At 42.1% G+C, this 14,211-nt stretch overlaps 1 protein-coding gene across 2 annotated transcripts in view; it reads left to right on the top strand.

Annotated features, from left to right (window-relative positions):
• Nucleotides 1-14,211, top strand: part of LOC142596545 (transportin-1-like) — a 64,853-nt gene that overhangs the window by 35,479 nt on the left and 15,163 nt on the right. For both annotated transcript variants that reach the window (XM_075725731.1, XM_075725730.1), the window contains exons 8-11: nt 1,939-2,057; nt 5,921-5,981; nt 10,230-10,398; nt 12,518-12,670. In XM_075725731.1, the coding sequence (XP_075581846.1) occupies nt 1,939-2,057; nt 5,921-5,981; nt 10,230-10,398; nt 12,518-12,670 (502 nt within the window). The remainder of the gene's footprint in view (nt 1-1,938; nt 2,058-5,920; nt 5,982-10,229; nt 10,399-12,517; nt 12,671-14,211) is intronic.

Raw genomic sequence — 14,211 nt, 5'->3', positions numbered from 1 at the left:
CCTAAGATCTTTCTCAGTAGAAGTCCTGACTTTTTATTATACAATGCATGAGATTACTTGTAATGAATGGTGTATTAATGTTATGAAGTTATAACACAGAAACTCAGCTTGTTACTGAAGTCATAAGATTGTGTGCATCCTGTTGCTTTCTTCAGATAAAGACGTCTGTTACTGCTCAAAGGATGTGTTCTTAATGCTTTGTTCATCACGCTATTCTTTTCTTGATGGTTTGACATAACAGTGTTGTGTTAGTCTTGTTACAGAGTCCGCAAACCAGTTCTGAATAATCTTCCTATGCTGTTTTGTAATTTATTGTTATGAAGCAACTATTTCCATTGCCTAAAGTCAGTAGAACTTTATATATAGCTTATCATTAAATTTACTTATTAAAATTTGGCATGATAATATTAAAAAAAAAAAAAGCCTTCAAATACTCTTCCCACACTTTTACTTCGTTACTAGTATCACTGTTCTTACTATGGGGGCCTACAGGAAAGATGGGGAGGGACACTTTATCAGGGAGTGTAGTGATAGGATGAGGGATAATGGTTTTAAACTGAAAGAGGGTAGATTTAGATTAGATATAAGGAAGAAATTCTTTACTGTGAGGGTGGTGAGAGACTGGAACAGGTTGCCCAGAGAAGCTGTGGATGCCTCCTCCCTGGAAATGTTCAAGGCCAGGTTGGATGGGGCTTTGAGCAACCTGATCTAGTAGGAGGTGTCCCTGCCCATGGCAGGGGGGTTGGAACTATATGATCTTTAAGGTTCCTTCCAACCCAAACCATTCTATGATTTCCAGGCTGTGTATATGGCTATCTTATACCACCAAATGTAAGTAGCCTTATCAATCTACTGCTATTTAACTTCATGGTGCATATACTATAATACATACTTAAAGAGGAAATGACAGCGTGAGGAGCACCTTCAAACAGAGATTACTTTTTGTCATTCTGGTTTTGTCTTTGTTGTATCCAGTTATTTGTCACAAAATAGTGGATTTTCAAGCCCTCTGGGGAAAAATGCCAAATCACTTCAGGTGCATTAATGAAGCCTTGCTTGCAATGGGTAGGACATTTTTCAACTTTTTCAAGATGTAATCTGTTGACAACTCAGAATAGAGCAGTATTTCTGTTATGGGAGTTCTTAATCACAGTAGTGATCCTTTAGGAAACACTTGCAGTTTAGTGCAGTTCTGTAGGAAGGGGTGTGTTCGTGGTAAATCTTGCATCCCTGAAACGCGTAAGAATAATATAGGTCGCCCCATTCTATTTAATTTTGAGAATAAAATGGTATTCTGAAGAAGGATTTCTTTTGCTCATTTTAAATCCATGTGTGAGGAAAGGTAGCCGCATGACTTCCATGCGGATTCTAAAATGAGTGGAAGAACCAACTGTTAAGATTTGATACCGAATCTCTGAATTGCCATTCATGCTAGGAAAAAATGAGACTTTTTTTCCCCCTGTTATGGGTTCTACTTAATTGCATCCTGTCAGGTAATCAAGATTTGAAAGGGAAGCTTTTTCATTGTACTGGATATAAAAAGTATTTCCATCTTACTAAGTGTATAGTTGTACCTTTTTATTCAAAAGGGCAAAGGGGGGGTGGTAAAATAATAATATTAAAAAAAAAAAACCTTCTCGGGAAACTGCTGTTTATTATCTTGGTTCTCTGTCTATAGTTTCTTGGTAACAATGTTCTCACTTAAGCAGTGAAGAAACTTAGAATCTGAATCATCTAGCATTAAGAAATAAGTCTCTTGGCTTATTCTCACCATAGCCTTAAGTAGTCTCTTATATCTGTTTCTTCCCCTTGCCCCAAAGAAACAAAATTACTGTGGTAGCATAGTCTGTTTTTGCAAACACAATTCACGATGTTGATAGTTTCTTCTGGGCACTTAATACTTATATCTTATACAAGTCACTTTTTTATGTTGTGCAGTATATGCTTCAAAGGACACAGGACCAAGATGAAAATGTGGCTTTGGAGGCTTGCGAGTTTTGGCTGACCTTGGCTGAACAGCCAATTTGTAAAGATGTATTATGTCGGCATCTTACTAAGTAAGTATTAAGAATTACAACTCCTAGTTATTTTGAAATAGTCATCTTAAAACTTTAGTTGGCTTGTTCCTGGTTACTCTTATAGAGGAGTGTATCTAGCTTGCTGTATGCTTAGAAGGAGTTTCCTGTAGCTAGTTCTTGTGCATATTAAATGTAGCACAGAGGTCCCTGAAAAGACTTCTGAGGATTTCAGACTCATCTCCAGAAACAACCTAAACTGTGTCACTGGTGCTTTACCTCAAGCTTAACAGCCTGTTAAGCATCAGATGGTTGCAAAAGTATACTAATGTGCACTTAAGCTTAAACAAACAACTCCACATGACATTACCTGTAATATCTGGTGTACCATGAACACATTGTCTTGACAACTGCTATTGTGAGCAATGCATCTATGTGCATAGTCATGCCAAGGGTTCCTCATCTTTATGAAGAACATAACAAAATGACAAGATCATTCAGATTTAGGAATCAATTTCATATCAGTTGCCACTGCAATTTAAACTTGAAGAAAGCATGTATAATGTGTTCCTTCATACTTCTTCAGACTGACAGTAGTTTTTAAGTTTCAAAAAAATTTTTTTGGTAAGTTTCAAAAAGTTATTCTAAACGTTAACACGTAGATCCTTGATTGAACAGGAATGAATATCCATGTTTGGGATTTAAACATCTGCATGTCTGCAACAGTGCTTGTAACTCTTTTCCAGACTAATCTGAAGACTTTTGCAATAGGAAATCAATTCTTCAGTGTTCCCAGGAAATGGAGAGTCTGGTTTTGACATATGCATGGAAGGTTTTTGAAAATACTAGAGCAGTTCTGTCTGTAATTCTGTTCTTCCAGTCAAGATGTTGAGAGAAGAGATGCATTCTTTTCATCAAATATGACCATTTTAGATGTAAAGCAATTTAAAAAAAAAAGGGGGGGGGTGTCAAAATTTCAGTTTTCATAAACAATTAGAAAGCAGAGAATTGAGATTAAAACACCTACTACTGTAGCAGTACAGGAATAGGAGTTGATAACAGGAGAACCAATGTTATGAGAAATGATTTTTAAGTTTTAAAATGTTTTTACTTGCCTTCTACACTTATAGCTCAAAAGGCAAAAGAATGATAGCACAGTTCTTGATTCTACCTACCCCCTTCCCAACACACATATTAATACTAGTCACCTTCTCAGTATAAAACTTAAACCTCTTCTGGCCTACATGAACATTGATATTGCAACAGCTTCATCCTCGGTCGTTGTGGTTTTTTAAGAAGCTTTTAAATTTCTAGAAAACCAGATAAGAGTAACATTACATATCTCTTGCTTTCAACAAATATGACATTGAAAGATAACTTGTTTGTTGGCAAGTCCTTTTTGATTAGGGAGCTATATAAATTTGCCAATACTTGATGATAATCTTAATTTTTTTCTATTAGGTTAAGTGGGACAAGATCTTCTAAAAACCTGTTTGTTTAATACCTTGTTCCATTTTGCTCCTGTACACTTTCTTATAAAATACATAGCTCCTGCATACTTCATGAAGTATGCTACAGAAATGCCAATGAATGGGTGTTAATCCGAATACTTACTATTCTTTCGTTAAAAGTTCAGAAGGTAACGTGCTATTGAGATGTGTGAATATTATTGCTGGCCTGGCTACCTTCAGAAACAGTACTCCTCAGCTGCAGAATATACAGGGATTTGAGTCTGTCACTGGTGCTGGGTCAGTCCATAGTGATTTCAGTATTAGCTTGATTTGGCTTGTAATACATATTTTTATTTTTATGGATTTATTTTTGTAGTGAATGTGTTTTTTATGTGAAGTATTTGACTTTTTCTTTTCCCCTAGTACTTCCCCCCCGCATACATCAGTACTATTGGAGTCCCATGGCCATAACCAGTTTAATAACTAAGTAAAGTTCTGATATAGACTAATGACTTGACTAATGTCAAGATCTCTGCAATGTTGGGGACTTGTCTTAAGGGGTGATACTTGAAGTAATCACAAAAGGATAGGAGGGCTTAATGTAGTTAGACTTCCATCCTTAAGAGTAGTGAGGTAGTCTTCAGCCACAGGTAAATAAAGTGCCAAATACTATTTGTGAGAGCCAGCTTAACTTGTTTATCAAGCATATTTTGGGAGTTTGAATTCTTACTGAAAAGCTTTAGACTTAATTTCTGAAAGGTGCTTCAGAATAAATTTCATCATGTGGAAGAATATCCTGTTTTTAAAGTGTAAAACTCAATTGTGCCATCTGGCTACCTCTAGTTAGAAATTAACACGTTCAGATTACAAAGTATTAATGAACCTCATGAAATGAAGTATGGTTAAGGTACTAGCTTTTGTTATCAGGCTAAGTTTTTGTTTGGGTTTTTTTGTCTGTTTTGTGGTGGTTGTTGTTGGGGGGGGTTACAACCAAAATTATGGCATGGGTAACTGAAAACCAGCTTGCTTTATTTATGTGTTATTTTGACACAGAATCATAGAATATCTTGAGTTGGAAGGGACCCATAAGGATCATTGAGTCCAACTCCCTGCTCCTCACAGGACTACCTAAAACTAACCCATATGACTAAGAGCGTTGTCCAGGTGCTCCTTGAACTCTGACAGGCTTGGTGCCGTGACCACTTCCCTGGGGAGCCTGTTCCAGTGACCAACCACCCTCTCAGTGAAGAACCTTTTCCTAATGTCCAATCTGAACTTCCCCTGAGGCAGCTTCATTCCATTTCCTCGTGTCCTATCGCTGGTCACCAGAGAGAGGAGATCAGCACCTCCCCCTCCGCTGCCCCCCTTTGAGGAAGTTGTAGACTGCGATGGGGTCACCCCTCAGCCTTCTCTTCTCCAAGCTGAACAAACCAAGTGACCTCAGCTGCTCCTCATAAGTCTTGCCCTCGAGATCTTTCACCATCTTGATCACCCTCCTCTGGACACACTCCAATAGTTTCATGTCCTTGTTATATTGAGGCACCCAAAACTGCACACAGTACTCGAGGTGAGGCTGCACCAGTGCAGTGTAGAGTTGGGACAGTCACCTCCCTCGACCGGCTAGCTATGCTGTGCTTGATGCACCCCAGGACCCGGTTGGCCCTTTTGGCTGCCAGGGCACACTGTTGACTCATATTCAACTTGCCATCAACCCAAACCCCCAGATCTCTTTCCGAGGGGCTGCTCTCCAGCCTCTCGTCCCCCAATTTGTACGTATACCCAGGTTTACCCCATCCCAGGTGCAGAATCCAGCACTTGCTCCTGTTAAATTTCATGTGATTGGTGATTGCCCAGCTCTCTAGTCTGTCCAGATCTCTCTGTAAGGCCTCTCTACCCTCGAAGGAATCCACAGCTCCTCCTAGTTTAGTATCATCAGCAAACTTAATGTACATTTGATTCCTGCGTCCAGATCATTTATAAAAACAGTAAAGAGCACTGGCCCTAAAATTGAGCCCTGGGGAACTCCACTGGTGACTGGCCGCCAGCCTGATGTAACCCCATTTACTACAACTCTTTGAGCCCGATCTGTCAGCCAATTGCTCACCCAACATATTATGGACTTGTCTAGCTGTGTGCTGGACATTTTGCCCAGAAGGATACTGTGAGAGACCATATGAAAAGCTTTGCTAAAATCCAAAAAATCCCACATCTACTGGCTTCCCTCGGTCAACTAGATGGGTGACCTTGTCATAAAAGGAAATTAAGTTGGTTAAGCAGGACTTTCCCCTCATGAACCCGTGCTGGCTATGACCAGTGACTGCATTGTCTCTCAAGTGTTTTTCAATAACTCCCAGAATGACCTTCTCCATAATTTTACCAGGCACTGAAGTGAGACTGACAGGCCTGTAATTACCAGGGTCTTCCTTCTTGACGTGTATCAATATTTCTTTGTAGGCTGATACCTGTGCTGGTAAATGGTATGAAATATTCAGAGATCGATATTATTCTGTTGAAGGTAAGCATTGATTTCTTTTATAATCAGTAAGAATATCTGGTTAGATTCTGACTTGTAAATCACAATGATTGAGCTGGGTAGGCCAAATCTGGTCTGCCATCTGTTCAATGGAGATTTAGCTTTCTGGGGCAAGGTGTGCTGTTCCAAAAACTAAATGCGACTGTTGCCATGTTGGAAAATAATCTGTGGGTTTTCCTGCTTTGCCTCTGTCCCTGCCCAACTAACGTTGGCAGAGCTGGGATACTTTTAGCCATGAATTACTGCAGAAATGCAGCCTAAAAAAATGTTCAGAATTAATTCTAATGCCGTTCCAGCTTGAACTACACAACTTTTTCCATCACAACGCTTTAGAATGTGTCTGTATACTAGAATTTCTCTATCTCTTCTTCCTTCTAATTATAGAATAGAATCATAGAATCATTTAGGTTGGAAAAGACCTTTAAGATCATCCAGTCCAACCATTAACCTACCATTACCAAGTCTATCACTAAACCAATTAAGGGGAGAGTAGAAATTTCATGTTTCCTGGCTTGATGGCTGGATTATTTTTTAATGAAAGTAAAAACTAGGAATCATTAAGGTTGGAAAGGACCTCTAAGATCATCAGACCAACCATCAACCCAACACCACCATCCCCACTAAACAATGTCCCAAAGTGCCACGTCTACACATTTTTTGAACGCTTCAAGGGATGGTGACTCCACCACCTCTCTGGGCAGCCTGTTCCAATGCTTAACTACCCTTTCCATGAAGAAATTTTTCCTAATATCCAATCTAAACCTCCCCTGATGCAACTTGAGGCCATTTCCTCTCGTCCTTTTGCTAACTACATGGGAGAAGAGACCAACACCCACCTCACTGCCCCCTCCTTTCAGGTAGTTGTAGAGAGCAATAAGGTCTCCCCTCAGCCTCCTCTTCTCCAGACTAAACAATCCCAGTTCCCTCAGCCGCTCCTTACAAGGCCTGTGCTCCAGACCCTTCCCCAGCTTCCTTGCCCTTCTCTGGACACCCTCCAGCACCTCAATGTCCTTCTTGTATTGAGGGGCCCAAAACTGGACACAGTATTCCAGGGGTGGCCTCACCAGCGCCGAGTACAGGGGCACAATCACCTCCCTGCTCCTGCTGGCCACACTATTCCTGATACAAGCCAGGATGCTGTTGGCCTTCTTGGCCACCTGGGCACACTGCTGGCTCATGTTCAGCCGGCTGTCAACCAACACCCCCAGGTCCTTTTCTGTCAGGCAGCTTTCCAGCCACCCTTCCCCAAGCCTGGAGCATTGCATGGGGTTGTTGTGACCCAAGTGCAGGACCCGGCACTTGGCCTTGTTGAACCTCATACAGTTGGCCTCGGCCCATCGGTCCAGCCTGTGCAGGTCCCTCTGCAGGGCCATCCTACCCTCCAGCAGATCGACACTCCCACCCAGTTTGGTGTCATCTGCAAACTTACTGAGGGTGCACTCATTTCCCTCATCCAGATCATCGATAAAGATATTAAACAAGGCTGGCCCCAAAACTGAGCCCTGGGGAGCACCGCTTGTGACCGGTCGCGAACTGGATTTAACTCCATTCACCACAAATCTCTGGGCTCGGCCACCCAACCAGTTTTTTACCCAGCGAAGAGTACACCTGCCTAGGCCATGAGCCGCCAGCTTCCTTAGGAGAATGCTGTGGGAGAGTGTGTCAAAGGCTTTACTAAAGTCCAGGTAGATGACATCCGCAGCCTTTCCCTCATCCACCAGGCAGGTCACCAGGTCATAGAAGGAGATCAGGTTGGTCAAGCAGGACCTGCCTTTCATGAACCCATGCTGGCTGGGCCTCATCCCCTGGTTGGCCTGCACATGCCTGTTGAGATCACTCAAGATGAACCGCACCATAATCTTTCCCGGCACCGAGGTCAGGCTGAAAGGCCTGTAGTTCCCCGGGTCCTCCTTCCGGCCCTTCTTGTAGATGGGCGTCACATTGGCAAGCCTCCAGTCATCAGGGACCTCCCCTGTTAACCAGGACTTTTGATAGATGATGGAAAGTGGCTTGGCAAGCTCCTCTGCCAGCTCCCTCAGTACTCTCGGGTGGATCCCATCTGGCCCCATAGACTTGTGAGCGTCCAGGTGGCATAGCAGGTCGTTAACTGCTTCCTCCTGGATTATGGGGGCTCCATTCTGGTCCCTATCCCTGTCTTCCAACTCAGGGGGCTGAATACCCTGGGGATGACTGGTCTGGCTGTTAAACACAGAGGCAAAGAAGGCATTAAGTACCTCAGCCTTTTCCTCATCCTTGGTGGCAATGTTCCACCCCCGCATCCAACAAAGGATGGAGATTCTCCTTGGCTCTTTTTTTGTTGTTAATGTATTTGTGGAAACATTTTTTATTATCTTTTACAACATTGGCCAGATTGAGGTCTAGCTGGGCTTTTGCTTTTCTAATTTTCTCCCTGCATGACCTAACAAGATCCCTGGACTCTTCCCGAGTTGCCTGCCCCTTCTTCCAATGGCGGTAGACTCTCCTTTTTTCCCTGAGTCCCATCAAAAGCTCCCTGTTCAGCCAGGCTGGTCTTCTTCCCTGCCGGTTCATCTTACAGCACATGGGGACGTCCTTCTCCGGGGCCTTTAAGACTTCCTTCTTGAAGAAGGCCCAGCATTCCTGGACCCCTTTGCCCTTCAGGACTGCCTCCCAAGGAACTCCCCAAACCAGCGTCCTGAAGAGGCCAAAGTCTGCCCTCCGGAAGTCCGTGGTAGTGGTTTTGCTGCCCCCCACCTTACTTTGCCAAGAATCGAGAACTCCATCATATCATGGTTGCTAAGCCCAAGATGGCCTCCGACCACGACATCTCCCACCAGTCCTTCTCTGTTTGTGAACAGCAGGTCAATCGAGGCACCTCCCCTGGTAGGCTCGCTTACCAGCTGCGTCAGGAAGTTATCCTCCAGACGCTACAGGAACCTCCGAGACTGTTGCCTCTCTGCTGTGTTGTATTTCCAGCAGATGTCCGGCAAGTTGAAGTCCCCCATGAGAACAAGGGCTAGCGATTGTGAGACTTCTGCCAGCTGCGTACAGAATGCTTCATCTACCTCTTCATCCTGGTTGGGTGGTCTATAGCAGACTCCCAACAGGACATCCGCCTTGCTGGCCTTTCCCCTCATCCTTACCCAGAAGCACTCGACCTTATCATCACCACTGTCAAGCTCTACACAGTCAAAACACTCCCTAACATACAGAGCCACCCCACCGCCTCTCCTTCCTTGCCTAGCCCTTCTGAAGACCCTATAGCCATCCAGTGCAGCACTCCAGTCATGAGAGTCATCCCACCACGCTTCTGTGATGGACACCAAGTCGTAGCTATCTTGCTGCACAAGGGCTTCCAGCTTCTCCTGTTTGTTGCCCATGCTACGTGCATTGCTGTAGACGCACTTGAGCTGGGCTATTGATTTCACCCCCAACGTTGCCATGCCACCCTTGGATTCCTCTCTAGTGAGCCTGGTTATGTCCCCTTCAAACCTAGTTTAAAGCCCTCTCAACGAGCCCCACCAACTCATGAGCGAGAATCCTTTTGCCCCTTGGAGATAGCTGAACTCCATGTGTCGCCAGCAGGCCCGGTGCCGTGTAAACCTCCCCACGAGCAAAAAAACCAAAATTCCACTGAGGCACCAGCCTCTGAGCCACTTGTTAGTCAGCTGAGCTTTCCTGTTCCTTTCAGTATTCTTCCATGTCACTGACGGGATTGAGGAAAACACTACCTGTGCTCCCAATCCTTCAACCAATCGTCCCAGTCCCCTGAAGTCTCTTTTGATTGCTTTTGGACTTCTCTCCACAACCTCATCACTGCCAACCTGCATAACCAGCAGTGGGCAATCATCAGAGGGCTGTACCAGAAAAGGGAGTTTCTTAGTAATGTCCCTAACCCGGGCCCCAGGGATGCAGCAGACATCCCTGTGGGATGGGTCTGGTCGGCAGATTGGGCCCTCTGTTCCACACAGGAGGGAATTCATTTCCTTCAAGAGTAATTTCTTAACAATAAGGATACTTTGTGCTTTTGTGCGAGCTTATCTCTCTTTCTTCTATTTTTCCCGTCACTTTTCTGGTAAATACTGTAGGAGAATATAGGAACAATGTCATTTTTACTTAGCTGGGCAGCACAAGTGGGATGTGAATCTTTCATACGTTTATAAAATCTTGAACTAAAATTTACACTACGTTCTTAACTTCCTTGAGTAATATAGTTGTACTAGTTTATCTGATAAAACATTTTGATGACAGGGGGATGTTGAAGAAGATGAAGCTATTCCAGATAGTGAACAGGACATAAGACCTCGTTTTCATCGTTCACGGACGGTAGCTCAGCAACATGAAGAAGATGGTATTGAAGATGATGATGATGATGATGATCTTGATGATGATGATGATACTATTTCTGACTGGAATTTAAGTATGTCAAAGTAATGTGTAAAATGTTTTAAAATATAGCTACTTGCATAATAGAAGAACCACAGTAAAAAGAGGACTTTGTGTATAGGAATACTGAGGCTTTGCTTCTGAATAGAAAAAGAACTATCTGCTGATATAATTGGTGGTTGGGGCAGAGGGGGAGTCTTGCAGGTGACATTTTGGCTATGTAACTGTATTGACAAAAGCTAGCCATCTGTAAGCTTATTTCGAATGTGGCCGGTAGAGCTGCAAACATCTACTGGATGCAATTCAACAGAAGCTTTGGACTTTGAATTTTAATTCTACAAGATGATAGAAATCATGGATCACCTGTTTATTAAAAAAAAAAAATCTTAGACTTTGTTCTCTGCTTGAGGAAGCTTAATAATGCTTTCTTTTACTTCAGTCTTTCCTCTAAATCTGGTTTGTGTGTTTGATTCCCCCCCCTCCATTTGAACATGCTACTACTGACAGCCATTACCAGTAGTTCAGATGTAGTACAGATGAATGTACCTTGAAGCTTATGGAACAAACAACTTTGAGATATATCTAAAGTTTTTAAATTATTATTATTATTATTTTAGAAGAAATTAAGCACAAATATGCTTGCTTTTGTAAAGTTTTTTTTTAATAGTTTTAAATTCATAATGCTGTTCTTGTAGTCATTGTTGTATGTAGAGATTGCAGAATTAAATACATATTTTCTGAAAAACATAGCTGAAATGACAGAGGGTGCCCTGTGGTCCACAGTTTTGGCTAAGATGGTGAGGTAGCTAAAACTGACTAGGAAAGAGAGATAACAGAACAGTTAAGAAATCTATTTTGATGTATGTCATCTGGACTTGAGAGAATTTGGATTATCTGAAATTCAGAATTGTGTGCCCTATTTCTTATCCAGTGTTCTATATTTGACTTCCAGTTTGAACAGAGAGGAAACATCAGCACAGCCTGACAATTAGCAGCATTGCTTACTAATGAGACCTGGTAACTAAATATGGGAGCCTGCCTTTTTTTCCTCTAGTAGAAAGCTGAAACAGTCTTAGCTGAAAGCAGCAGGTGCTGGTCTTAGGGAGACTGTGCTGTTTATTACTGCTTTGCAGTGGAGATCTGCTCTGAGTTGAGGGCTCATATTTTGTTTTATTCAAACCTGTTGGACATCATCTAGGAGCAGAGCAGAAAAAGTTTTGTATTTATTATCTATTCTAGTAGTTGCTACCTCCCAGCTGAAAACTTATCTGTGTCCTGCTTGGGCCCACTAGTAGTTTAGGTCTAGTTTAGGATTTTTGCATGTTACATTTGCTGTGTATATTTTGCCTGTTTACTTGCCTTGTATATACTTTTGTTCCAGTTGGATCATTTCTGACAGATTAAGAAGGGTCTGAGATAATAATAAGCAAAAAAAGTGCAGTATAAATTCTGTAATATGAGCATTTTTTATAAATCCATCTTAGCATTATTTTTCTAGACATGACAACACCACAGCAGAAAACCAGAGTAAGGATTTCTGAATCATGTTTTGAAGTTGTTCTTTTATGAGCTTTTGTGTGTTAAAAATGAGATTAAAAACTTTCAAACAAATTTCGAGGTGGTGTTCTTTGTATTGGTGCATCACAGAACTAGGAGTAAGATATAAAAGCTCAGAGCAGAGGCCAGCAAATTTCTTTCTCTAGAGCTGATTTTGCCTTTTTTTTTTTGCTTTGAGACATGGATCATGTTTGAACCCTTTCTTTTTAATCAGTTGCTAATATTTTTAGGCTATTTCTCCTTAGTTTCTCCAGTATGTTACGTTCATGTCAGACCTTCCCTCTTCTGTAGTGTTACACCATCCTGAAATTATGTAGTGTATATAATGTTGCAATATAATGGTGTGGTTCCTGTCAGTGAGTGTTTTAATATCCCCAGTGTATAAGTCCTTTTAGTGGCTATAAAAATGCTGCAAAATTGGATTTGTAAGAGCTGTGGCTTTGTACCAGAGCACAGTGGATGCCTGTGTATTGTAATGGAGTGGAAGTATCTTTCCTCCTAATACCCTGGCAGCTCAAAGCTAAAATGATGATATTACTGTCTAACTACAACTGCTTGTATAATAAGCAGAGATTAACACTGTTAATTCCCCTCAGGGAAATGTTCTGCTGCTGCTCTAGATGTCCTGGCTAATGTATTTCGTGATGAACTTCTGCCACACATCTTGCCCCTTTTGAAGGAATTGCTCTTCCATCCCGAATGGGTAGTTAAAGAATCTGGTATCCTTGTTCTTGGAGCAATTGCTGAAGGTAAGGCAACAGTGCATATCAGGTTTCTGAATTTCTGATTGGTTCCAAAGCAGCTCTGTGATTCCTTCTAGGTGAATTTACTTATGCAAACAAGTATATGTCCTTAGCTGATTTTGTTTTAGTGATTAATCTCTACATCTACTAGTTGGTGGCTACAGTTACTTGTTTAATTTTTCATTTTCAAATCTATGCATGTTTCGGAGGCTAAATAACTTAGGGAGGAATAAAAGAAATTATCTTTCTTAACTCTACAGCATATATTTATTGGTCTCTCATGAAGTACTACCTTGATTTGATACAAGAGGAATATTAAATAAATTTGAGCCTTACATTTCATTCAGTGTTTTCAGAAATGGAGAAGACTGGTCCTGTGACTTTAGTGCCCTGAGCTGCTTTTTGTGGATGGTTCTCCAATTTAAATGTGATAACTTCCATTTCTTTGTATTTACTCACAGGCTTGGCTTTTTGCCTGTATTTACAGCATCTCTGTCCATTTTGCAAACTGAAGGAATATGTTTGGGTCTGTGCCTGGATTATCTATCTCTTCCCACAGTGCCTAGTGAATATACTTTTTCTTTGTTGATAGAAAACTGTTGGTTTTGATTTCAAGTCAAGCAAGGTAAAAGTATTTCTGGCAAATCTCAGTATATTACTGTCCTTGCTGACTTGAAGTGTGTAGCTTTTATTGCTGGGCAGTATTTGTGTGATATTAGGAGAAAACAAGGAAGAAAATTAAATTTCTTAAGGAATCCTTTTTAATGATATGATGACTTGTTATCAAGGCCTAATCGTTCTCTACTTGTTGTCTTGGTCACTCTGAGTAGACTGGCATAAGACTTCCAAGCTTTATAAATGTGCTGGTTTTGGCTGGGACAGAGTTAATTTTCTTCCCAGTAGCTAGTATGTGGCTGTGTTTTGGATTTGTGCTGGAAACAGTGTTGGTAACACAGGGATGTTTTAGCTATTGCTGAGCAGGGCTTACACAGTCAAGGCCTTTTCTGCTCCTCACCCCACCCCACCAGCAAGCAGGCTGGGGGGCACAAGGAGTTGGGAGGGGACACAGCCGGGACAGCTGACCCCAACTGACCCAAGGGATGTCCCACACCGTATGACGTCATGCTCAGCACATAGAGCTGGGGGAAGAAGGAGGAAGGGGGGACATTCAGAGTTATGGCGTTTGTCTTCCCAAGTCACCGTTACGCGTGATGGAGCCCGGCTTTCCTGGAGATGGCTGAACACCTGCCTGCCCATGGGAAGCAGCGAATGAATTCCTTGCTTTGCTTTGCTTGTGTGTGCGGCTTTTGCTTTCCCTGTTACACTGTCTTTATCTCAACCCACGAGTTTTCTCACTTTTACTCTTCTGATTCCCTCCCCATCCTGTCAGGGGGGAGTGAGTGAGTGAGTGGCCGTGTGGTATTTAGTTGCCAGCTGGGGTTAAACAATGGCAATAAACTAATTTTATTTGGATGTTCTTGCTATACTCCATTTAATAAAGCAGAATTTCTGGGGATTGGGGAAGCACTGAAGTAGAAATGTAGTTG

The sequence above is a fragment of the Pelecanus crispus genome, chromosome W (genome assembly GCF_030463565.1).
Source record: "Pelecanus crispus isolate bPelCri1 chromosome W, bPelCri1.pri, whole genome shotgun sequence".
Classification (NCBI taxonomy): domain Eukaryota; kingdom Metazoa; phylum Chordata; class Aves; order Pelecaniformes; family Pelecanidae; genus Pelecanus; species Pelecanus crispus.
The sequence above is the reverse complement of the archived record's forward strand: the minus strand, read 5'-3'. Positions and strand labels throughout refer to the sequence as shown.